Source organism: Terrapene carolina, unplaced genomic scaffold (assembly GCF_002925995.2).
Source record: "Terrapene carolina triunguis isolate 2854851 unplaced genomic scaffold, T_m_triunguis-2.0 Scaffold211, whole genome shotgun sequence".
In the NCBI taxonomy this organism is placed as follows: Eukaryota; Metazoa; Chordata; order Testudines; family Emydidae; genus Terrapene; species Terrapene triunguis.
This window is the reverse complement of record NW_020664562.1, coordinates 6,652,660-6,678,063: the sequence shown is the minus strand read 5'-3', so window position 1 is coordinate 6,678,063 and position 25,404 is coordinate 6,652,660. Positions and strand designations below refer to the sequence as shown.

General features: G+C 39.1%; 1 protein-coding gene across 2 annotated transcripts in view; it reads left to right on the top strand.

Annotated features, from left to right (window-relative positions):
- Positions 1-25,404, top strand: part of LOC113407462 (BMP/retinoic acid-inducible neural-specific protein 3) — a 290,599-nt gene that overhangs the window by 198,714 nt on the left and 66,481 nt on the right. For both annotated transcript variants that reach the window (XM_026656015.1, XM_026656016.1), the window contains 2 exons: positions 1,308-1,413; positions 4,974-5,210. In XM_026656015.1, the coding sequence (XP_026511800.1) occupies positions 1,308-1,413; positions 4,974-5,210 (343 nt within the window). The remainder of the gene's footprint in view (positions 1-1,307; positions 1,414-4,973; positions 5,211-25,404) is intronic.

Below are 25,404 nucleotides of genomic sequence, written 5' to 3'. Positions count from 1 at the left end.
GAAACAAAACAACCTGAACTTTTGGCTCAAATGGAAATTGCACTTCAACTTACTTTTGGTTAGAAGGAGAGTTCAACTTAATGAACAAGCTAACAGTTCTTGTGCATCAAGATGTCAGATGGAATTGGAAGTAGAAATACCCAGGGGAACAGTCTCAGACATACTGGAGACATCACAAGAATAGTTTTCTCACAAGATTCCTATCCTCAGTTATGGATTCAAGGCTCGATTGTCAGTTTACAGTCTATCCCATAGGGAGGGGCAGGAATCATTGTGCTGCCCCTGAAAAAGCTCAGGTGGTGTTGGTAAAAACTAGCGGTAAGTTACCAGCTCCTGTGTGCAAGGAGGAAATGGGTCAATTGTGACTCCTTGCCTCAAAGGGCTGCTGCTGGGTATCTAAGTTAGGTACCACCCTTTACTCAGAGCTGGGCCTGAAGTCACGATCTAACCCTTAACATAGTTTTACAAAGCTTAGAAAATATCTTCATGTTACTGCATAAAGTATGCAGAATTACTCACTTTGGCTGAGATTCTTTTCATAGCCATTAATTAAATAAACTTCATGTCCCCAGTCCCATCTCTTTCCTTCCAGTGCTTCAGCCTCACACCCCATCACACAGCCCCATCTGGAATTATCGTGCTTTGATCAGTTCAGCTGTGATTTGACTCTGTAGTTAGACGTTGCTGGTGCCTCTGATTACAAACAGCTTGAATTTCTATAGGAGACTGGCCTTATTTTAGATCATCTCCTAATTGAAAGGCATCCAACGAGTTCAGGAGCTTTTGTAAGAATGCTTCATAAAAGGTAACACTAGAGTTCAAAAACCTTATTTTCTCCTAAGTTACATTGAAATAAATCAGGAGCCTATCCACTGAAGTCAGTGGAATTAGTCTTGTGTAAGACTGGAATGAGTAAGATCAGAATCAAGCCCCACATCTCTAGTGCAGAGTTTGCTACAGCTTTGCGCACTGGTGTGAGAATTAAATTTGGTGCAAGCTATAGTCTAACTTATAGTGAACTCACATTAACACTCAGCCATGAAGAAATGTAACATGCCTTAAGTTCTTGGGCTGATAAAGCATATTTTAAGGAATCCCTTGCTATGGAAATGACACCAAACATTTTAATAATACTGGTAAAATATTTGTAGCGATACTTTTACCTGATAAAATGAGAGAATGTTGCATTGTCAGAGTACAAAATGTACAACCTGCTGATTTGGATGGGAATTTCATTAAAAAAACTCTTAACGCAGTAGCTTGTTTTGTATAATGTAGCAAATGGTTTTCCATTCCCTTACCATTAGGTAACAGAAACCCGGACTGGTCCTCTTGGCTGCAGTAACTATGACAACCTAGATTCTGTCAGTTCTGTTCTGGTTCAGAGTCCTGAAAATAAGATTCAGTTACAAGGTACGTAGGTGCAATTTTGTTATTTTTTTATGGAACAGGGGATATTTATTTTCTCTCTTTTAACCTTTGCTGCCCTCATAAAAGGTCATTTCCCTATTTTTTTGTCCAATAAGCACATTCTGGACAAAGTGAAGGAAGTATCAGTAACTCCTGTTGTGTTTGCACTAGAAACAATATCAGTACTGATCAGAAAATAATGTAAGTCTGTTAACATTTTACAGCCTTATTTAGCAATCAATCATGTATGCACTCTTTACACAGCCAAAACTTCCAAAGTGTACACTGAACAGGAAATGACATTTAGACCCATTATTACATCCTGGCTCATTTTGAGTAGTCCCAATTGAAACTGATGGGACTATTTAAAGAGTAAATTTAGGCCAGAGTTTTAAAGGTATATAGGTGCCTAAAGATGCAGATGGGCACCTGGAGCCAGATTTTCAGAAGTATTTAGTTGCCTAGCGAGATTTTCAAAAGAAAATAAGCTTGTTAGGCACTTACTTGCAATTAAAATCAATGGGCGTTAGGTACCTATCTGCTTCTTCAGGTGCTTAAATACACCTCTACCCCAATATAACGCGACCCGATATAACACGAATTCAGATATAACGTGGTAAAGCAGTGCTCCGGGGGACGGGGGTGGCGGGGCTGCGCGCTCCGGCGGATCAAAGCAAGTTCAATATAATGCGGTTTCACCTATAACGCAGTAAGATTTTTTGGCTCCCGAGGACAGTGTTATATGCGGGTAGAGGTGTATCTTTGAAAATCTGGGCCGTAGTGTCTATGGCAAAAGTACCCAAAAAGGTTATGTGCCTAAGTCCCATTAAAATCCAGGAAACTGAGGCATCTATCCTGCATAAGAACTTTTGAAAATCCCATTAAGTGCTTATGTGGATCTTTAGGTGCTTAAATGCTTTGAAAAATCTACTCATGCCTAAAACCCTACATCAGCAAAGGTGGCAGAATCTAGCCATTAATCATTGCTTTTATCATTTACACAAGGGGTACTGTGTATAGATGCTCAGTATTATTGCAGCTAACAGACCCAATTGTAGTTGCTTTACTCATCTGAGTAGGCCCAATCACATGAGTGGGATTACTTGGTGTGTAAAGGGAGCAAGATTTGGCTCATTTTGCAAATTAAGGCTCCAGCCCTGCAAACACTTGCTGCTAATGCAATATCTACATGTGCAAGTAGCACCCCTAATTTCCACTGAAATGCTCAATTACTACTTGTATTAAATGTTTGCAGTATCAGGCCATAAATTGGCAGAATATAATATAAAAAGTGTTTTTCAGTTATCAAGATAGACTATCAGGATTATTTTATCTCCCTGTTGAATATGTCCACATTCTTTTTTCTCCTACATCTGTCTGGCTAGCTGCTTATGAGGACATTAAGGACAGCATAGATTAAACATCACATGATTTTTTTTTAAGGCATAAAACAATTGGATAGATGATGTTATTTACTTGGGGGGTCACCTCTTCCACTGTGTCTGCAGAAATAATCTGCCATTTTGGAATGCTCTTTGATCACACACATTTTTCAATAAAATAGGTAGAAAAGTGGTTATTACGTCAATCAAAGACAGATTTGATACATGCCATTGGATTACCATTAAAAATCATAATGTTATTGCTACTTAAACTATTTTATATTTAATGTAGTCATGTTGAACAAAGGCTCGGGATTGCCTACTGAGCTTTTCTTTTCACTTTGCAACTTCAAGACTTTTCAGAAGTATGTCGATATGTTTACAATCATGCCTAAGTAACAACTGGTTTTAGCAATGGCATCAGTGTTCTCAAACCATTGTGGTATGGCTTTCAACTTGCAAAATTGTATAATATTATTATTATTTATTAATATATTAAAAACAAGGAAGATTTTCCTGTGAACTTGAACAAGCTCCTGTCTACTAGAGGCAGATATAACCAATAACCTCTTATCTATGGACTAGATTATGATACTATTATTCACGCTGAAAAGCAATTTGCTCCGCAAGTATTTCCATTGATTCCAGTCAGACCACTTGCAGAGTTAGATACTTTTCAGTGTTAGAGTATCACAATCTGGCCCCAAAGCTTTGGCAAAAGATTAATATTAATAAGGTAGCTGGCTATATTTTATTGTTGCTGTTTAATATTGTACCTAGCATGACTGACAGTCATAACTAAATTAGAATTCAGTAATTACCATATAATCATGCTACTCATTGGCATCATGCAAATAATACTTAGTTATTATAAAAGTAGATCTTAATTTCCAGTTGCAAGAATTCTGGATAATTACATATATTAAAAAAACAAATAAGATGTATTTAACTGTGAAAGTGTGTATTGCACTTTCACTTTTTCAGAACAAGGGGTGGGATTTTCAAAAGCACCAAAATAGTTAGGAGCACAGGGAGATTTTTTCAAGGGCAGGGGCACTTAGCCCCAACCTGCACTGACTTTCAATGAGAGTTTGGGGCCTAACCCCCATTTGTACCTCTGAAAATCTACCCTACAAGTCTCATTGACCTTCAGTGGGACTTGTGCTCCTAACTCACTTAGACATTCTGAAAATCCCTTCCGAGACATACAAACCAGTTTGGCGGTAATCATTTTGGTCCTGATCTAATATCTCCTGAAGTCAACAGGAATCCTGGAATAATAAATCTGGCCCTATGGGCCCAATCCTGCAAGGTGCTGAGTGTGCCCCCTTGAGGCACTCCCAGTGAGAACTGGGTTCTCAGCACTTAATAAAAACAGATAGCAAATCTTCAATTGTATTTTGTGCAACATCATCGAAATACAGTTGACAATGAATCATCATACTTATATTTTTGCAGACTACTATTAAGACACCAAACACCTACATAAAATGATAAAAGAATGAAGCATAAGCATATAAATTAAAAAAAGGGGTGGTGGTTTTAGCTCATAGTTTCTGTTCTTCCTCATTTATCTTCACAGCTTTATGGACAGATAATTGGAATACAGTAGACATCACGTTGTGAAAAGGAAACAACAAAAATATATTAAGAATAATGTGTGACTACACTTTTTTTTCCTGTTTGCTTCCCTTTCCCCCTGTCTTTGGTTTCTCTACATCCATTTTTCCAAAGTTTACATTAACTGCTAATATCAAGATTGTAATTCCACTGCATTTTTTTTGCGACAGAAAAGCCCTTATGTCTCTGGCTATTTATTCATCAATTCTTAACAATGTAAGGTTGATATAATCCATCCCTCACACCTTCTTTTTATACTGACAGTCTCCTCAGAAGGAAAGTACTCCAGTAAACCCTCTATCTGGAAAGCACCGGTTACTAGGATTGATATTCTGAACTCAGATAGAAATAAGGAATTCATCTGAGGTTAAGCCTTGAGAGAGGAAAAATACTATAGGGTGGGAATGCTAGACAGATGGGTAAATTGACCTAATTAGGCCACATAGTTTCCTTCTGTATCTAAAATGTTACTTTGTCAATATTATATGTAGATTGTTGAATCTGTTTGGGTCAACCCTATCTCACATTTAAATGAGGTTATTCCTATTTTATTTTCTAAAGGTCTTCAGCTCATCCTGCCTGAATATCTGCAGGAGCGTTTTGTGCAGGCAGCTTTGAGTTATATTGCCTGCAATTCAGAGGGGGAGTTTATCTGCAAAGATAATGATTGCTGGTGTCAGTGTGGCCCCAAATTCCCAGAGTGCAACTGTCCGTACATGGACATTCAAGCCATGGAAGAAACCCTGCTTCGTATAAGTGAAACCTGGAATGCTTACAACAGCGAATTTGAAGAGTCAGGTGTGATCTTTTAAAATATTTGTATTTGTGTTACTGAAAATCACAGAATTTCCTTAACAATGAGGGGTGAGCAGTCCCTTTGAAGCCCCTGGGACTATGCATGTGCTTAAAGGTAAGCATATGCTTCAGTGCTTTGCTGGATCTGTGCCTTACTCATTATAACTCCTTGATCCCTATAGGACAAATGCTACCCCAACCTCCAACAGGTAGTGGGGACACTGGAATTATTTTTGGATTTGGGCAGGCTGCTCAGAGAATATTTATCTCCTGTAAGTGGTTAAGCCGAGCTCCGTGCGGGCCCTTTCCATGGCAGCGTGAATGAATATATGGGAAGGGGAGGAGACAGATCAGAGAAGGGTCAGCATTGGCCAATTCACTGTTAAATAGATTCTAAGTCTTTCCTTCTGCAGCAGAAATACACTAGAACTGCAGCTGTCACTATAGCCCACCTCTGCTCTGCAGCCTTAAGTGGAAGATTCCTTCCACACTTCCTACCCCCACTCTGCTGTTGAGATCCACCCTACCCAGCTGGAATATTTGGGCTGACCACGGGGATTGGATTTGCCCCTAAATTAACATGGACTTGATGACTCATCCATGTAAGAATTGGTACTCCAAACGCTTCTCTACAATCCCCTGAGGACTGTTTAAACTGGACTAGTTCTATCTCATTCCCCCAACACATTCTGTGTCACACTGGCTTTCTTCTAAACATCAGGGTTTGTTTCACACACCATTTCCCTCCTTCTCATCCCTAGGACTTCCAGTCCCATAGAGAATGGAAACTGCAGGTAAAATTGGCTTCTGAACAACTGTTTTCACAACTCATTCGCTCAGTATTATCAGGAACAGCTGTCTAGCCAGCTGGCAGGAAAAGGAAGGAGAGCTCGGGGAAAAAAATTATCAGGCAGAAAAATAGAAGTGAAGGGATGTGAGGGAGGAGTAGAGAAAAGTAGAAATTGTAGAATGAAATAAAATGTATGGCAGACAGGAAAGATATAGTCTGGGGGTGAAAGGACTGAGAAAAAAAGGCAATGCAAGAACAGGAAACAAGGGGAGAAAAAGTCTGAACATTAAAATGCTTGAGTATAAATGGGGGGTGGGAATTTATAAGTATTATGTTTTCTATATTCATTATTGTAATGAAAAATACCCTAATTTCTCTTTGACTAATCAGAATTAATTGAGGCTGGGGAATTGTTAATCATCCAACTCCCACTGACTTTCAATGGGATTTGGATGCCTAAATCTCTTCGGCTCCTTTGAAAATGTCAGCTCAAGGCCCTAGCATTGGTCCTGCTCCTGAAATGAGGATGTGGACCATGGAGATCTGAGAGAATGCCATGAATCAAGCATTATTTAAAATATTCATATATTTGTTTGTTGATTTTTATAAAGCATCCTTCTTTGAAATTCCTCCATTTTGGCATCTTTGTACATTTCTGAAATCACACCTTCACTTAGAACATTATACATCAGTACAATTACATTGTAGGTACTGACAAGCTGTAGTTTTGCCTACCCATATATTGTCCTGTTTGAATGGGTGATGATATTGGTTAGAAATTCACGAATGACAGATGAAGCCACCTGGTAACAACAAGTGCCTTGATTTGTTTCTGTCTGAAAATATTCTCGTTTGAGCTGCATTTTATCTATAGATGACTGCACTTCTTTGAGTGTCCACCCTTGGGACATGTGCTGACTTGTGCCAATGAATGGTGGAGCCTTCTACTAGTAGTGTCTGTTAGAGTTCTTGTGCATCCCATTTTGCCCCTCCCCTCAATGCTCTAGCATGTTAGTTTAGTATTAAGTGTTTGTAGTTAGACAGTTATAGTTACTGTTGATAGCGGATCCAAAAACCAAGAAGTATGGGTTCAAGAGATGCACTCTATGTCCTGTTGCCTTTCCAGCATTGGACACTCGCACTCTCTGTCTGAAGTGCTTTGGAGAAGGGCTTTCTCCTTCTAGCTGCAGAAACTTCACAGCACAAGCTAGAAACAAGAGGCAAAATAGCCTTCAGTCCCTCCTACTACAGGAAGCCTCATCAGTTAAATCTTCCAGGTCAGAGATTTCTAAGGCTCCAGACAAAATGGATAAGAGGCTTGAATCAGCTCCAGTACCCTACAGTTCTAGGATGCCTTCTATTCTAAACTATCAGGATCTAGCTCTAAAGACTGGGCACTCTCTGATTAAATCCACAGATCTGATTCCTACAAGGGTACAAGTCCATCTGTGACTGAAACTCCAGATCCAAAGATCTGAAGAAGGAAAAAAAAAGTCAAAACAAAACACTTGTCAGTACCTGGGGCCACTCCCCATACTGGGGACTCAGTCTCTTGGACCATGAACATGCAGAGCTGAAGAAGGGATTGGAGTCATAAAGATATGGGGTCATCTGACCATCCTTTTATGTCAGTTGTTGGATCTGAATACTACCCCGGCACTAATACTGTCTGTTGTTATAACTGCACAATTTCACTCCAAACTCCACTCCTCAGATTCTGTTGGATCTTTGCAGAGACAAGGGAAGAGACGCATGGATAATGAAGCCTGCAGTGTCTCTCCCTGCTCACAAGAAACAAAAGGTAGATACTTCACCACCTGGGTTGTTGCTTATGCTTCCCCTCCACCCGCCTTGAAGACCTACTTTCTCTCGTAGGAGAGCTGTATCACCTCTTTTGTAGATTTCCACATCAGTGGTATCTCCAATTGTCTCCTTGTTGGATCCGGGATATTTAAAACATGTCCCACCAGCTGAAATTGGTAAAGATTAGTGTAGAGATCTATGCATGCTTTTAGTAAGCATTATGTGATAGATATCTAAACTGGATCAGGTGCCCATTTTTGGCAGATCAGTTCTTTAATCCTTATTTAAATTAAGGCTCTTTATCCCCCCATCATACTCTGATTACCGTTGACTAAACCTTCCCAAGTGTGGGAATATGCAGAGGACACTCGAAGAAGAAATGAAGGTTATTTACTTGTTCTTTGAGATGGACTCTGCATATCCACCGTTCCAACCCTTCTTCCCCTCTAAGGAGCACTAGTGTCATTAATGGTGGAAAGCACTTAGGTGCGTTAATGGTGGGAAGAACTGACATGACAACTGCTACAGTGCTCCCTTTTATAGCCCCATCCTGAGAATGTGCTGGAGTGATAAGGGGAGTGGTGAGAGGGGGCCTCACAAGTGCTTTAACAGTCACTAACAGTAGAAGGCTGAACCATTCAGTACATATTCCAAGTGTGGGAATATGCAGAGTCCATCTCAAAGAACCTCAGTTACAAGTAAGTAACATCCCTTTTTGTTTGTCTCAGACTGTAAATGTGTTAAGCTGCTACATATCGTATCTCTTATGATACCACGTTGATTTTGCTGCTGAATATTTAGGTCAATGATAAGTTTCCCAGTAAAAATAATGGCCTCTATGGTATTGCAGATTTTCTTCTGTTACTGCATCTTACCCAAGCAGTATTATTTATATTGCAATAGCACCTAGAAGCCCCGCTCATGGACTGGGACTCCATTGTGCTAGCTTCTGTACAAAGACTGTTCTTGCCCCCAAAAGAGCTTACTATCTAAACACCTCTTCTCCCTTTGTTGAGAAGAATAGTGACTTTGTTTAATAAGGCGGAGATTCATCAATGTGGTTATGAATAGATACTTTCCCCTGGATGTTAACCAACAGGAATGTTTTGGTCACTGCTCTACAGCCAAAATGCTTCTGAAATAAATGTAGTCAAACTTTACTAATTCTTGATTGGCTCTAGTTTTCAAGATATGCTATTGGGTCAGTATATACGACCCTTGACTTGGGAATGGCGGAGGATAAGTGAGTTATAAAGGGAAGGGATCTCAATTTAAACCAGAAATGACTAAAATACATCTTTGACTGGATCTATGAATAAATCTATGACTGGGTTTGGACAGTACTTGCTTTTTAGGCAAAACAATGAATGATGCAATCTGAAGCTGGTATTGCGTCATGCATGATATGAATTGCATCATGTTATTCCTAGAAGTCATGGATGATGCAATCATAACGAAGCTTACATCACTCTGCTGAACAAATTGCCCTATATCAGCTCTAGAAATCATACAGTGTCGTGCTCTCTTATTTGTCAGTGATTGATTTTGCAAAGGGACACATTTCTGTTTAGCCAAAGTGAGCAGAGATGCCTCGTACTTGTGTGAACAGTGCAGATAACTTCTGCTATGTTTGTGGTGAAGTGACTTTTGCATCACAAAAGCGCAGTATAACCACTATGGTTAAGAAAGCCTATCACCTTTATTTTGGCTGCAAAATTGGAGATCAGGACAAGAGGTGGCCCCACACATATGCTGCAACACTTGTGCAACAAATCTTCGCCAGTGGTTGAACAGGAAAAGGAAATCTATGCCTTTTGCAGTGCCAATGATTTGGAGAGAGCCAACAGATCATACCAGCAATTGTTACTTCTGCATGGTGCCTCCAGTTGGGAAAGGTGTGTCAAAGAAGAAAAAGTGGACTGTGCATTATCCAAACATTCCATCAGCTATACGCCCAGTACCCCACGGAGAAGGACTGCCGGTTCCTGATGCACCAGAATCATTCTCACTTGAGTCAGATGAGGAAGAGGATGAAACTTCTGGTCCTGAACCATCAATGTCACAGGACCCACATTTTCTCCCATCCTCCTCCTCTGAACCACACCTCATAACACAAGGTGAACTGAATGAACTTGTCAGGGATTTGGAACTACCCAAGAGTAAGGCAGAGCTGTTGGGCTCCAGACTACAGCAGTGGAATCTCCTGGCAGGTGATGTTAGGGTTTCCATGTTCCATGACCGTCAAAAGGATCTTGTCCCATTCTTCTTCATGGAAGGTGATCTTGTAGGCTGCAACAACATCGATGGTGTGATGGCAGCCCTCAACATCGTTCACGATCCAGATGAGTGGAGACTGTTCATTGATTCATCGAAGACGAGTCTTAAAGCTGTTTTACTGCATAATGGCAATGTTTTGCCATCAATTCCAGTTGGTCACGCAGTCCATATGAAGGAAACCTATGACAACATGAAACAACTTTTGAGGTGCATAAACTATGACCAACATCAGTGGCAGCTTTGTGGTGATTTGAAGGTTGTTGCTCTCTTGCTTGGTCTGCAGACTGGATACACAAAATACTGCTGTTTTCTCTGCGAATGGGATAGTCGTGCAAGAGATTCCCACTACATCAAGAAAGATTGGCCACTCCGACCATCATTGGAGCCTGGGAGGAAAAGTGTTCAGCATCCACCACTTGTTGAATCAAGGAAGATTTTGTTACCACCCTTGCACATCAAGCTGGGTCTGATGAAGAACTTTGTCAAGGCCATTGACAAAACACAAGCAGCTTTCAAGTACCTCCATGGAAAATTTCCAAGGTTAAGTGAAGCTAAGATAAAGGAAGGTGTCTTTGTTGGTCCTCAGATTCGTGAATTTCTTCGAGATGATGCATTTGACCATGCACTGCGTGGCAAGGAAAAGACGGCCTGGAAAGCCTTCCAGTTAGTGGCAATAAATTTTCTCGGAAACAACAAGGCAGACAACTACAGATTGTTGGTGGAAAACCTCCTCAAGGCATACAAAAGCCTTGGTTGCAACATGTCACTAAAGATACATTTTTTGCACTCTCATCTAGATTTTTTTCCACCAAACTGCGGAGCAGTGAGCGACGAGCACGGCGAGCGATTTCACCAGGACGTTGCAACAATGGAGAAATCCTATCAGGGCAAATGGAGCCCATCAATGCTTGCAGACTATTGCTGGACAGTGACAAGAGATGCTCCATTTAATGAATACAAGGGACAAGCCAAGAAGCATCGAGTAGACACTGCATAGGACTAAACTATGTACATGATAGATTTTTGCCTTTTGTTTCCTAATAAACTTTATTTATATAACCCTTTTGCTGATTTTTAAAGTGTTACATAAACAGGACAGGTGAAATATTATCATGTAAAGCAACCATAAACACATGAAAAGACCTAGGTTTACAATTTATGATTAAAACTCTACTAACTACACAATATACATAGACATAAAATGTAAAAACTTAAATATCTTAGAAACAGTAGCCAATCAGTTGTTTTAATTGTCATATTTGAATTCAGCACATCAAAATACATAATAAATAGCACATTTTATCTCTGAAGCAGACGACTTCTCAAAAATTGTAGACCAGTGTTATTTATCAGGTGTCTATTTTAATAAATAATGGCAATGAGAATTACTGAACATCAATGGGCAGTATCCATCTTAAAATACATGTGGTATTCTGGGGGTATGGGGGGGGCAGCCCCTTACACCAGGCCTGAGGAATACTGGATAGAAAGACAGCTAAAACTTAGCTTCAGCTCTACTCCGTGGAGTTTATTGGTATTACTAGAGAGATGAAGACAGCTTGTTTAAATGAGATCCCTGAGTCACACACAGTTAAGTTTCACAGCAGCAGTAACAGCCTTGGGCAGTCCACCATGAAGGAGAAGATCATTTCCCTAAACAACATGGATGCTTGGAAAGATCTTTGTGCCCCATTGGAGCCTTGATAACTGAGTATAAAACCTGTTTTTCTATGGACTGAGCAATACACAATTCAAAAATACCCAGAGCTGAATAGCACCTTCCCTCCCATCAGATGCAATCAGTGCCATCTCTGAGCTAAGGGAGAGCTTGGCTGAAGTCTGAAAGTAGATGAAGAGCAATTCACTGACGCTACATCCAGGAAATATCGAGTGAGGGGAGAGGGATGTCATTTTGAACAACTCAACAACTCTATAACCCTTATATCACCACCCGTCATTGAGGGAATCTGGACAGAGATTATTAAAAGAGTCTACGCTTTAGTATTCACCTGGACTTTTCACCACTTATGTATAGTCAAAGCAATGGCTGCAAATATACCCCTTTTTAATCAATATCTGGAAAGCGGGCTACTCCATCCCCATCAAATTTAGACTTAGCCACAAATCTGTGATGTCTAGCCTTATAGTTTTCAGTATCTCGGAAAGAGATTACTAAACATATCAATAGGACAAGAAAAAAGTAAAACCCACTCACAGTGTGCTCTCAGTGTGCAGTGAGCATAATCTCAAGGGAAAAAATCGCTAATACTGAAGCCCTACATTTATAAAATATTGGCAATTCAACTATATTTAAAAATATGGTATTGATCTGCATGTCAGTTTAACATTAACACAGCATGTTGGTAATTATTACTAGATTTATTCCTTAAACAATATGAAAGTAGATAAATTATTAATAGGAATTCCATTAAACCATTTCCCTTGACCCCTCACACACCCTTATCTCTTGAATTTATTTCAATAAATGTGGACAATATAGTGGATATGAGTGTCTAAATCCCTTAGGCAAGCTTTGAAAATCTCTGCCTTACATTTTTAGAATATTTTGTATAAAGACATACACTGAAAGCAAGGACAACATAGGTGAAAAATGTTGTCCGGCATTTGATACTGGGGGGGAGGGGGAGGGAAGGGGAGGGAGTGACAATGTTTGACAGAAGATAGTGGAGTTTCTATGGGGAATGACAAAATCTGTATAAATCATATTACTTTTTGAAAAGCCCTTCCAACAGAAATTTCACTTAGTGTCAACTTTCTATTGAAACTGATAATTATGAGACATTATGAATGCTTTGGATATTCTGAAACATAGGAGATATTATTTAATACATGTTAATAGCATATTTCAGGAAAAACTGTCAAAAATGAAGAGGCCATTTTAAACAGTTCACATTTAATTTCTCTGCAGCAAATAAGGGAAATTCCTGTAGTCCTTCCTCAGGCCAACATCCCATTTTAATGGATTTGAGGGCATAAGGTGGTGCAGAGGCCTTTTGTTTTCTTCTCCTAATGAGCCTAGACTCTAAAAGGACAAGACAGTGATGATGGGAGGGGAAATGACTTGTCCAAGGTCATACAGCATATCATTATTGAATTAAAGACTAGAACGTAGGCTCCTTTCAGTCACAGCCCAATGCACTACCCCTGTGCTGGTTTTCTGTACACAAAACGGATTTCATCCAGTGTTATTTATGTAACTCAAATCCAGGTAAACATGAGTATGTGAGTTTACGAGTTTTCTAACTCTCCTGCTTTCCACTCCTCTTTAGTTTAAATATATAACAAATGTGTCATCAAACAGAGAAACTCTGCCTCAGATTACAGATCTGTAATTGCTGTTGAGTTCAACAGGGGTCACGCACATGTATCCATGGCCGGAATTCGTCCTAAAGAATAAGACTGCAAACATTCTCTTTAAGACTACTTGTCTGCTGTCAGTGTTCTCTCTCCTTTGTCTGTTTCAGATAAAACAATTGAAGGGTAGATTTGTAGATTTTCAAAAGCATAAAATACCAGTTCAGTGCCTAACTACCATTTGTGCCTTTGAAAATCTCCTATGGCTCTCTAGTACTAATGAATAAATAAAAAAAAATCAAGAAAACCCCCCTCAAAATGGTTCTCTTAGCTCCACTGCTCCCTAAGAAAAGTAGAGAGCTTATAAAATTTTCTCCTAGATAGAATTTTAAGGCCTGATTTACCAAAATGTATATGTCAGAATTTAAGTACAGTTGAAAGTCAAATTTGTAGATACATACTGCAGTGGCACATGCATATAGCCAGTTATTGTGTTAAATGCACACCAAATTAGGTGAGCAATTAGCATACACATTATTGGAAAAAATCAGGTATCTTCTGCCAGATAGGCACCTCTGAGCTATGGATGATTTTTCCAGGAACAATTCATAGCTAGCAGCAATTTCTCCCTAGGACAGTGATGATTAATAAAGATATGGTAGGCTAACAAAATTCAAATCTGAAATGTCCCAGTCATTGTTATGTGTAGTTTTAATTTAACACACTCTTTTCTGACATCTTACAAGAACTCAAATCCCATTTTGGGCAATGAACATTTCCAGTAGCATATTACTTTTCTCACAATGTCCTTGGCTGGCTTTATCATTGTAGTTTCCCTCCAGAAACTCAAAACACAGTTAGTTCTTTGAGTTTCATGTAACCTCTTAATATTAGAAAACATACTGTGTTTTCACCCAAAGAACTGACAGCTATTTTGAATTGTTTACTCTAAGCCATCTGCTTATTCCTTATCATATCTTATACACACAGCCATATTTTCTGGCCTTCAGACTTTGCTACCACCCTTGCAAGATGAGCAGCTGTTTTCTTATCAAAAATTCATGCTGAAACTTTTCATCCTAAATTCTTAGTACATTTCATTAGTGTCTCAAGGACCTTGGCTGAATTCATGTTTAAGCATGATCCTCCATGAGAAGAATATTCTAAGAAGCTGTATTTTAACAGTGGCATAAAGAGAGTACTTTTGGTCAAAACGAATCCATGTTTCATTTACCCCATTTTTATGTACAATAAATTGTGCCTATTTTGACATATAGAATGCCTCTGAAATTATGCCAGCTACAAATGGGTTTAAAAATTGTGTAACTTTTCCAGTATCACCTGTACTTATAACAACATTCAGGAAAGCACTTAAGCAAACACATAATTTTCAGCACAGAACCTATCCCATTGACACCCATGTGCTCAAGGACTCCATCCAATATCCACGGAAAGACGCCAAGTGCTGCTGAGTCAGTCCCCAGAGCTTTGATGGACTGGGATTATAATAAGCATACTCATCTTACTGTGTGACTGTCAAACCAGCATGATGAATACTATTTGTGAAGACGACATTGTTAACAGTACATTATTATTTTAAAAGGCTTTTTGGATTCTCTTAAGCAAGAATAAAAAATATCCCATGTAAAGAAGAAGGCTTGTAAGTATTCTGCTATATCAGCTACTAGATCTGTAGAAAAAACCCTTTCCAGAGGAAGTCTTTGTGAGGGCATACAAGGGTCAGGTCATGACCCACTTAATGCCCTAAAATCCAGGGAAACCCCTGCAGATCATGGAATCATAGAATATTAGGGTTGGAAGAAACCTCAGGAGGTCATCTAGTCCAATCCCCTGCTCAAAGCAGGGCAAACACCAACTAAATCATCCCAGCCAGGGCTTTCTCAAGCTGGACCATAAAAACCTCTAAGGATGGAGATTCCACCACCTCCTTAGGTAATCCATTCCAGTGCTTCACCACCCTCCTAGTGAAATAGTGTTTCCTAATCTCCAACCTAGACCTCCCCCACTGCAACTTGAGACCATTACTCCTTGTTCTGTCATCTGCCACCACTGAGAAGAGCCTAGCTCCATCCTCTTTGGAAACCCGCTTCAGGTAGTTGAAGGCTACTATCAAATCCTCCCTCACTCTTCTCTTCTCCAGATACCAGGAGAATGGTAAATGGCCATACCCTCTGCATTATTCCCTGGCCCACATTCCCTGAGCCCACATTATTCCCTGAGCCCACATTCCCTGAGCAATCTGCTCACTGCTGCACCCTCTTCCACATCACCCCATTCAATGGGCAGACATCGCAGCGTAAGAGTTAATACGACAATTAGCATCAATACCTTTTGCCCAGATTTCTGACAAATGTGTGATTTCATCATGAGGTCAGATTGCATAGTGCACCACCATTGTCCGCAAACAAACACCTACAGAATCCCAGTAGTAATTTGATTACATGGATGGTCTTTTGCCATCTTAGAGGGAAGGAATGATGATGTTTCTTTAGGATTCTCCACTCTTTCCTTCCATGTTCATTGCCCAGTTTTGGCTGGTATTTGTACCTATTGGATTTCCTCCCCACCTCAAACCATAATGGATGATTTCATTTATAGCAGGTAAGTACCAGTAAGTTGACACCTACCTGCACGTTGTCTGGAGAGGTGAGACGAAAAGACCTGAGCACGGGAGAGAAGGGCAGGATCCTGTACTTCCTTTGCTTTAATCCTGCCCTAGAGGTCTGCTGAGTGTCTTTGAAAAGCCAGCCACTTCACTGACCTGCCTAAATGGGAGCAGAGCTTTTTTTGAACATTTAGTCCCAATATTAGATGCTGAGCCCTTTGAAAGCCTAAACCCATGATCACGGAGGCAGGAGCTATCTTTCTATATTTGTATAGTACTTAGTGGAATAAATATCCTTATCAAGATGTCTTTTATTAATAACAATAACTTAAGATAGATTTGAGTGGTGCCCAAGCAGAAAATTTTCTATAGTACCACAGAACTGTACAATACCTAGCAACATCCCATATAAATTGCTTCAAACCACTGAGAACTTACATGAAAAAAAGTGTTATCAAAAGATAGTAACAATTTTCCACAAAATTCACAGAAATAAAAGAAACATAGTGATACTTCTTCTTAGCGTATGTGCAACCTGCGTCAGGTGGCACATGACCAGGATTCATTACTGAATCTGGTCCGCTGATTGGATTGTTAGCTTCCCTGGCCCAGGACCGGTACTGACAGGGACCATGACATGAATGCTGATGCATGTGGGCTGCTCAGTGGCATTTAAGTGTGGTTGCTATGATAGCAAGGAATTAGATGAAATGACTCATGAGCTCCCTTCCAGTCCTAGCTTCTTAAAAGAAAATTACATTGACTATTGTAAATTAATTGTTGACACTGCACTGCATGTTTTAAAATAATAATAATAAAAAGGAGGACTGTTAAAAAACAAATATGAAGATGTGGATGGCAGGATTATTAAGACTATTTATGAAAATTGTGACATCTCATCAAATATATGCCATTTTCATAATCATGTTTTAAGTTATAAATAACTTCTGAAAACCTGAAAGTAAAAATCTTTTTCCATCCTGATATTTGATTTTCATCCTGTGCACATACACGGAATGCTTACTCCTTATTTATTTTTTCTTTCCTTGAACGGGAGGCTGTTGGTGTTGAAATTCCCCCATAAGAAATAAATGTCATTTGGTGTGTTTGTTTTGAAAAGGAGGTGGCGGGAAAAGAAAGGGGAAGAAGCATACAAAGAATTATAGAGACTTAGCTAAGAGATCAAATGTTAAGAACACATTTTTGAATGCTATCCTTTTCTGTTTCTATGCGTTCATTAGAAATATAGAAAAGTTACATTTTACTGTTTATAAAAGATATCACAAGTCATATTTTCAAAGCCACTTTGAAAAAGGCCACTGCAAAACGTTTCCCATGCAAACATGTTATAACTCTCAAGATACTGTAGACAGAAGTACCACATGTGCATAGACTTTGGATAGATATCTTACTACTCAGCTTGGGCTCAAGTGATCAGGCCAAGCCAGTCCTGAAACATGCTTAAATGAGCATGTGGTGAGTAGTCCCACTGAATTAATTGAGATGATGTGTGTGCTACATGTTAAGCATTTGCTTAAATGGAGCAGGGCCACAGTATCTTACAGGTATTAGCCCATTAAAGCATGTATTGTTTGTCCTCACAAATTTGTGGTTATGCACAAATTTAGAGGCCAGACTGTGGCCTTTTGGTAAATTTGGCCCTTTATAACTTAGAAAGTTGAACCTTTGAAAACTTCTATTGGCGTGAACAAAACTGGGAATGAAACTAAAGACAATTCTGTGGACAAGAATTTCCCTGAAAGAGCGTGCAAACACTTCAGGGGCAAACACACAACTTTAAAGTTTGCTCTCCGCAAATATTCTTACATTACACTTGAAAATGTGCTTGGCACAGATGTTTGTGAAAGGAAAACTCAGCATCTGCAGACAGCAAAACAAAAGGGGCATGAACATTGCTAAAATCAACTGATTTTAAAATTTGAATAAATCTTTGCTGAAAATGTTGTTCATTATGAGCCCAGCCTCCATCATACTGTGATTGAAATGTATTATTACAGCTGCATTGCTTTTTATGTTATTTCTTTAAGTCCCTTGAGTCAGTGGATTTAGGCTACATAAAGAATATCTGAAAGAGTTCATAATTCCTTAATAACTGCTGGATTTCCTGTTGCTGAACAGTGATGCGTTTTGTAAATAGTGATACATAATCATCAAAAGAAATGAAAACATTGAAAGATTTATCTGAAATGGAGGGCTAGATCCTTGGTTGATGTAAATCAGCATAACTCCCCTGAATTCAGTGAAGCTATCCTGATTTACACCAACCAACGATCTACCCTGACATTATATTTTTTTTTCAAATCTTCATGTAGATTGAATTATTAACACTCTCTTCCTGAAATCATCTTGTCTAAAAGAATGGGATTTAAAGGACAAAAGGAAATTCATTAAGAGACTCTACTAGAAGGGACAATCCACTTATTATGGAATTAAATGTCAGTAAAGTTAAAGTTCATGTATCTTTCATTTTTGTGGACAGTATTTGCATCTTGAACAATCTCACTTCATGAACAATCCACATAAATCAAAGGAAGAAAATAGCCCTGATGTGTCTGGTCCTATTTTTCAGAGGACGATTTAGGGAATTATCTATTAATAGTATGGTGAACTTGTCCACTGTATTTTGGGAACAACAAAATTCCGCACTATTTTCAGACACCATCTTGGATGTGCTGTTTCACCTAACACAAACATAAAAGCTTTCAGGGGTTGATTCTCTAAAGTTCTAGTGGTAGTTAGGTGCTGAGCACTCACTGAAAGTCAATGAAGTTTAGACACCTAATTGACATTTGTGACTTTGAAAATCTGCTCCTTAAATCCTCTTGTCAATTACAGAAGCCTGAAAATGAACCTTAATGTATACTTCCAAACAACGTGGTTCACAAAATCATAGTATAATATTTTAAAGCACGTATTTCTACAGTCTTGTAGAGATTTGTCATTAAGCCAGTTACAATGATAAAGTAGTTGCTAAAATCAGAGTAATAATAAGTGAGTGCTATAATTTGTAAAAATCAAATATAGGATCAGCCTTGTTGGTGACCACCAGGAAAGCAGGTGACTCACTCTCTCAATTTGAGAGAAAGGTGTTTTGTTGTTGACTCTTATCACAACAAAGGAGGTTCTGGGGGAAATGGTAAAATAACAACATGGAGGAAGCTTATGTTTAGTGGAGTGAGATTTGTGCTAAGGCTCACTTTCAATAGGCAAATCCCTGCTTTTTCTATCCCTCATCTCTGTAGTATCTCAGCTTCTTCCAGTAGTGCATTTTCAATATGACTGACATCACCTGTTGTTCTCCCATCCTCTCCATTAAGCAAGCACTTTTAAGTGTGATTACTATGTGAGATGTTTGTTGATGGATGACTCTAGTGAAGTTTCAGCAAGGTTAAATTTGGTCCATAATGTTTAGCTATAACCACTCTTCTATTTAGTAGAAAAATCCAGTACAATTTTGTTTTTCTTTTACTTAAAGACTACCCTCAACCCCAATAAGCCATTGATATTTGCTATTTCCTTGGGTGTAGTTTACTCTGAAAATTATCTCTGTAAAAATGGGTACCAGGGGATTCCATTTGTATTGCCTCAATAGCTCCAAATCAAATTAGCTCAGTTTATATTTTCTTTTGTTTTCCCCCCAGCTGCCAACTGTTCAGAGTCTACCTGCAGTGTGGACACCAGCTTAGATTTGTTCTTTCTCCCATATCATCACAGGTGATAATACATTCCAAATTATGCCCTCAGTAGCTCACATGCAGCCTCATTCTCTTTAATTTGTAGCAGTAATGCTTAACATATTTCCAGATTACCTTTAGCTAACAACTAGTTTAAAATTATCTTGATATTTTCAGTATTTCCTGTACTTCCCTTAGCAGTGGGAAAGACTATTTAGGATGATGTCTGAAGGTAACTGACAAGTTTAAGCTGTGCCATTGTACAGTATGTCCTCATTTGCACTTGTCTCATCTATTAAAAAGTACAGGGGTTGTAGAAGCATTGCTGAGGGCATAATTTAGAGACAGTGGGGTTGCACAGATGTTCCTATGGGTACATTTTTATGTACATTCTATTGTGCTGATGCAAAGGAAGGAGAGCACCCAGCTTGGCTTTCAGATCACAGGCTGAGTTTGCAGGGCTAGTAGCTAGAACTAAATATATCTCCTTGTACACTGAGCAAATTTGATCTGGAAATAGTAAGACAATGCATTTGGAATCCCACAATACCCTTTGCAAAGAAACACTTTTCTCAATAGAAGTGCTTTTGTACAGTAGCTTGACGATACATTACTGGTTTTCCAAGTACTCCATTTTAACTGGGAGAGAAGATGCTGCATAAACTTAATAAATCAAACTTAAAATTAAAACTGGAGGGTGAAGGACTCCTTTAATCTATAAAGAAGACAGATTTAACTTTGTGCCATGATAGGTTATGTTATCATTGATTCAGAAGGGAGAAAGAATGTGTCTATGAAAGAGCCATGCGATCTCACAGTATATAGGAGGTGTTATCATTCACTCAGTGCCCACTGCCTCTCCTCTGACCAAAACAGACCCAATTGCTAAATCAGGATTGGAAGCCAATTGCTATGCCAAGTGAGTCTCATTCTAAATCTTAATTGAAAGACTCATTGTGAACAGTCTGAGCTGAATCACTGGCAGTAGAAGTTCCTTGTTAAACATTGTGAATAAAGACATTAGTCAATATGGTTCAATCCATTTGCCCCAGAGCTGTATAGCAGTGGTTCTTTTAAGATGGGGCTTAGAGCTTCAGGCTCAAGAAAAAAAAAGCTTCAAGCCTCCCGTGTTCTTAATATAATTATTGTTTACTCTATTATCTTGCAAAGGTGTTAATTTGCCTCCCAGTAATTAACTTCCCCATGTGGTTGTCAGGCAATTTAATCAATAGTAAGAACAGATATACCCAGATGTCATTGCTTCTGTGACCAATATTCTCCCCTCACCCCTGTGGAGGTGTCAGTGTTTTAATAAAGTGAACAGGTGCAATGTACAGAATTTCTTCAGAGCCAATTTCTAAATTGTTCATCTCATATTCCAAAAGTGAAAGGACAGCCAATCAGACTCCGACAACATAATTGCCTCATTTTCAACCCTAAAAGCATTATGTGCCTCCTGCTAGTTTAGCACCTGGCAAATCTACTTAAAGTTATGCAAGATGTTGTTTGCTCAGATAATGCTTAAAGTATGATGACATTGTAATGAAGGAGAAGGAGAAGGTTTAATCTAGTATGAATCTACATTAGTCCTGTACATGGTGGACATAAGTAGTTTCTTTGAAAGCTGGTAACGAATCTCACTCTTGGGACGATTTTAATCCATTCTGGCAGCCTTGAACTCAATATTACAAGAGATGTCATTCTTGTCTTCTCTTTCCTCTTTATGGAGATTGTCTCTGGTGATTTGTCATTTCTTAATCATTTGTAATGTATATACAATACTTCTTCCAAGAAGAAGTCTCATTTTTGTTTTTTTCCCTCTCAGTAATTTCTCCTTCCTTTTCAAGAACTATAGTTCTGGGACAAGTCTTTCATTTGTTTGCCTTGTCTAATTTAGGCCCAAATCCCAAAATAAAGACAGCAGGAGTCAGCCCACATGGTGCTCCCCGTAGGATCACAGCCTTAGGTTTTAATTTTTTGGAAGCAGCAGTGGTTATGCTTAAGTTTCTGGTTTTTAAGTACTATGTTAGTCTGCAGCTTTAGGGAAATGATATTTATGATGATAGTAACTAGAGCTGGGCAAAAATAACAACCAAAAAACCCCCCAGAATTTATGTCCCGTGATAAATTCTGATATTTTCACATTTGTTTTCATTCCAAATTGGGACAAAAAAGTCAAGACAGATTTGTCATAGAATGAAGAGTTCTTAAAAAAAAATCTGATTTGAAAGTGTTGAAACATTTCATTTTTGATATTGCCCATCAAAATTAAACACGCATTCCCAAACAACCTCCCTAGGCAATTTATTCCAGTGTTTAACCACCCTGACATTTAAGAAGTTTTTCCTAATGTCCAACCTAACCCTCCCTTGCTGTAATTTAAGCCCATTGCTTCTTATCCTAACCTCAGAGGTTGAGAAAAACAATTTTTTCTTCCTCCTCTTTGTAACAACCTTTTACATACTTGAAAACTGTTATGTCCCCTCTCAGTCTTCTCTTTTCCAGACTAAACAAAACCAGTTTTTTCAATCTTCCCTCACAGGTCATGTTTTCTAGACCTTTAATCATTTTTGTTGCTCTTCTCTGTACTCTCGCCAATTTGTCCACATCCTTCCTGAAATGTGGTGCCCAGAACTGGACAAAATACTCCAGTTGAGGCCTAATCAGTGTGGAGTAGAGCGGAAAAATTACTTCTCGTGTCTTGCTTACAACACTCCTGCTAATACATCCCCGAATGTTCACTTTTTTGCAACAGCGTTACACTGTTGACTCATATTTAGCTTGTGGTCCAGTATGACTCCCAGATCCCATTCCGCAGTACTCCTTGTATGTGTGCAATTGATTGTTCCTTCCTAAATGGAGTACTTTGCATTTGTCCTTATTGAATTTCACCCTATTTACTTCAGACCATTTCTCCAGTTTGTCCAGATCATTTTGAATTTTAATCCTATCCTCCAAAGTACTTTCAACCCCTCCCAGCTTGGTATCGTCCGCAAACTTTATAAGCGTAATCTGTATGCCATTATCTAAATCATTGATGAAGATATTGAACAGAACTGGACACAGAACTGATCTCTGCGGGATCCCACTTGTTATATGCCCTTTCAGCATGACTGTGAACCACTGATAACTACTCTCTGGAAGATTTTCCAACCAGTTTTGCACCCACTTTATAGTGCTCCATCTAGTTGCATTTCCCTAGTTTATTTATGAGAAGGTCATGCAAGACAGTATTAAAAGCTTTATTAAAATCAAGATATGCCACGTCTACCGCTTCCCCCCATCCACAAGGCTTGTTACCCTGTCAAAGAAAGCTATCAGGTTGGTTTGACATGATTTATTTTTGACAAATCCATGCTGACTGTTACTTATTACCTTATTATCTTCTAAATGTTTGCAAATTGATTGCTTAATTATTTGCTCCATTATCTTTCCAGGTATAGAAGTTAAACTGACTGGTCTGTAATTCCCTGGGTTGTCCTTATTTCCCTTTTTATAGATGGGCACTATATTTGCCCTTTTCCAGTCTTCTGGAATCTCTCCCGTCTTCCATGACTTCTCAAAGATAATTGCTAGTGGCTCAGATATCTCCTTAGTCATCTCCTTGAGTATTCTAGGATGCATTTCATCAGGCCGTGGTGACTTGAAGACATCTAATTTGTCCAAGTAATTTTTAACGTGTTCTTTCCCTATTTTAGCCTCTTCTGATCCTACCTCATTTTCACTGGCATTCACTACATTAGACATCCAATCACCATCAACCTTCCTGGTGAAAACCGAAACAAAGAAATCATTAAGCACCTCTGCCATTTCCACATTTTCTGTTATTATCCCCCCCCCCACCATTGAGTAATGGGCCTACCCTGTCCTTGGTCTTCCTCTTGCTTCCAATGTATTTGTATAATGTTTTCTTGTTACCCTTTATGTCTCTAGCTAGTTTGATCTCATTTTGTGCCTTGGCCTTTCTAATTTTGTCCCTACATACTTGTGTTATTTGTTTATATTCATCCTTTGTAATTTGATCTAGTTTCCATTTTTTGTAGGACTCTTTTTAGATTTTTAGATCATTGAAGATTTCCTGGTTAAGCCAGAGTGGTCTCTTGCCATACTTCCTATCTTTCCTAGGCAGTGGGATAGTTTCCTCTTGTGCCCTTAATAGTGTGTCTTTGAAAAACTGCCAACTGTCTTCTATTGTTTTTCCTCTTATACTTGCTTCTCATGGGATCATATCTTCAACGCTTCAACCTCTCTGGCCACTCAGTAACAGATTTAAAGGTGGCAATTTTGCAACAGAAAAGCTTCAAAAACAGACTTCAACGAGAAACTGCTGAACTTGAATTAATATGCAAACTAGATACTATCAATTTAGGCTTAAATAGAGACTGGGAATGGCTGAGCCATTACACACATTGAATCTATTTCCCCATGTTAAGTATCCTCACACCTTCTTGTCAAACTGTCTTAAATGGGCTATCTTGATTATCACTACAAAAGTTTTTTTTCTCCTGCTGACAATAGTTCATCTTAATTAATTAGCCTCTTAGAGTTTGTAAGGCAACTCCCACCTTTTCATGTTCTCTGTATGTGTATATATATATATCTCTTCACTATATGTTCCATTCTATGCATCCAATGAAGTGGGCCGATGATCACTTTCACCCAAGCTGTCTTCCACTTTCAAATTCTTATCCAGTTCCTCCCTATTTGTCAAAATCCAATCTAGAACAGCCTCTCCCCTGCTAGCTGTCTCCACCTTCTGAAATAAAAAAATGTCTCCAATACATTCCAAGAACTTGTTGGATAATCTGTGCCCTGCTGTGTTATTTTCCCAACAGATGTCTGAGTAGTTGAAGTCCCCCATCACCAAGTCCTGTGCTCTGGATGATTTTGTTAGCTGTTTAAAAAAAGCCTCATCCACCTCTTCTTCCTGGTTAGGTGGTCTGTAGTAGACCTCTACCATGACATCACCCTTGATTTTATCCCTTTTGTCTTACCCAGAGACTTTCAACAAGTCTGTCTCCTATTTCCATGAGAGCACCTCATGTTACAGATAGTGCCTTGTATACCTCAGGATTAGTCCTTAATTGGGTTTGGAGACTCTACCCTTAATAGAAGTGCTTCGTTCTCTAACATCTTCCCCTGCATCTGAGCTCTAGTCAATACAAGGGAGGGTGAAGATCTAAGTGAGCCAGTTACAGCTCCCAATTCTGCACCAATTTGACAGTTAAATCATCCTGGGGGCTACTGTAATTTATACCACCTCCATACGGTCCCAAAGAGATCCTATACTTGTGGAGGACCAGTGCACTGTACTCCACCCTACACTCCCCTCCAACTGACACTCTGATATGCACATCCCCTGACATTCTTCCTCCACTAGGGTTGGGGGAGGAACTCCCAGCAGGGCAGTTGCCCCAGCAGGCTAGCGGAGGGAGTTCCCCACTGGCCATTTCTGGCAAGAATCCAGCTACTTTGCACCCCCTGAACAGCACAAAGTGACCAGATCATACCAGATAGTTTGATCCTATGATCTTTAACATTTATTCTAAATCCCGGCTTCATGTCCGGCCCATCCCTTTCACAGTACATGTGTTCGGTTCCTGTACTTAGACCTTAAGAGAGTAAGAACAGCGAATGATTTCATTACAGAGGGCTGAATGATTTATATAATCCCATTTAAAGTTCACCTCT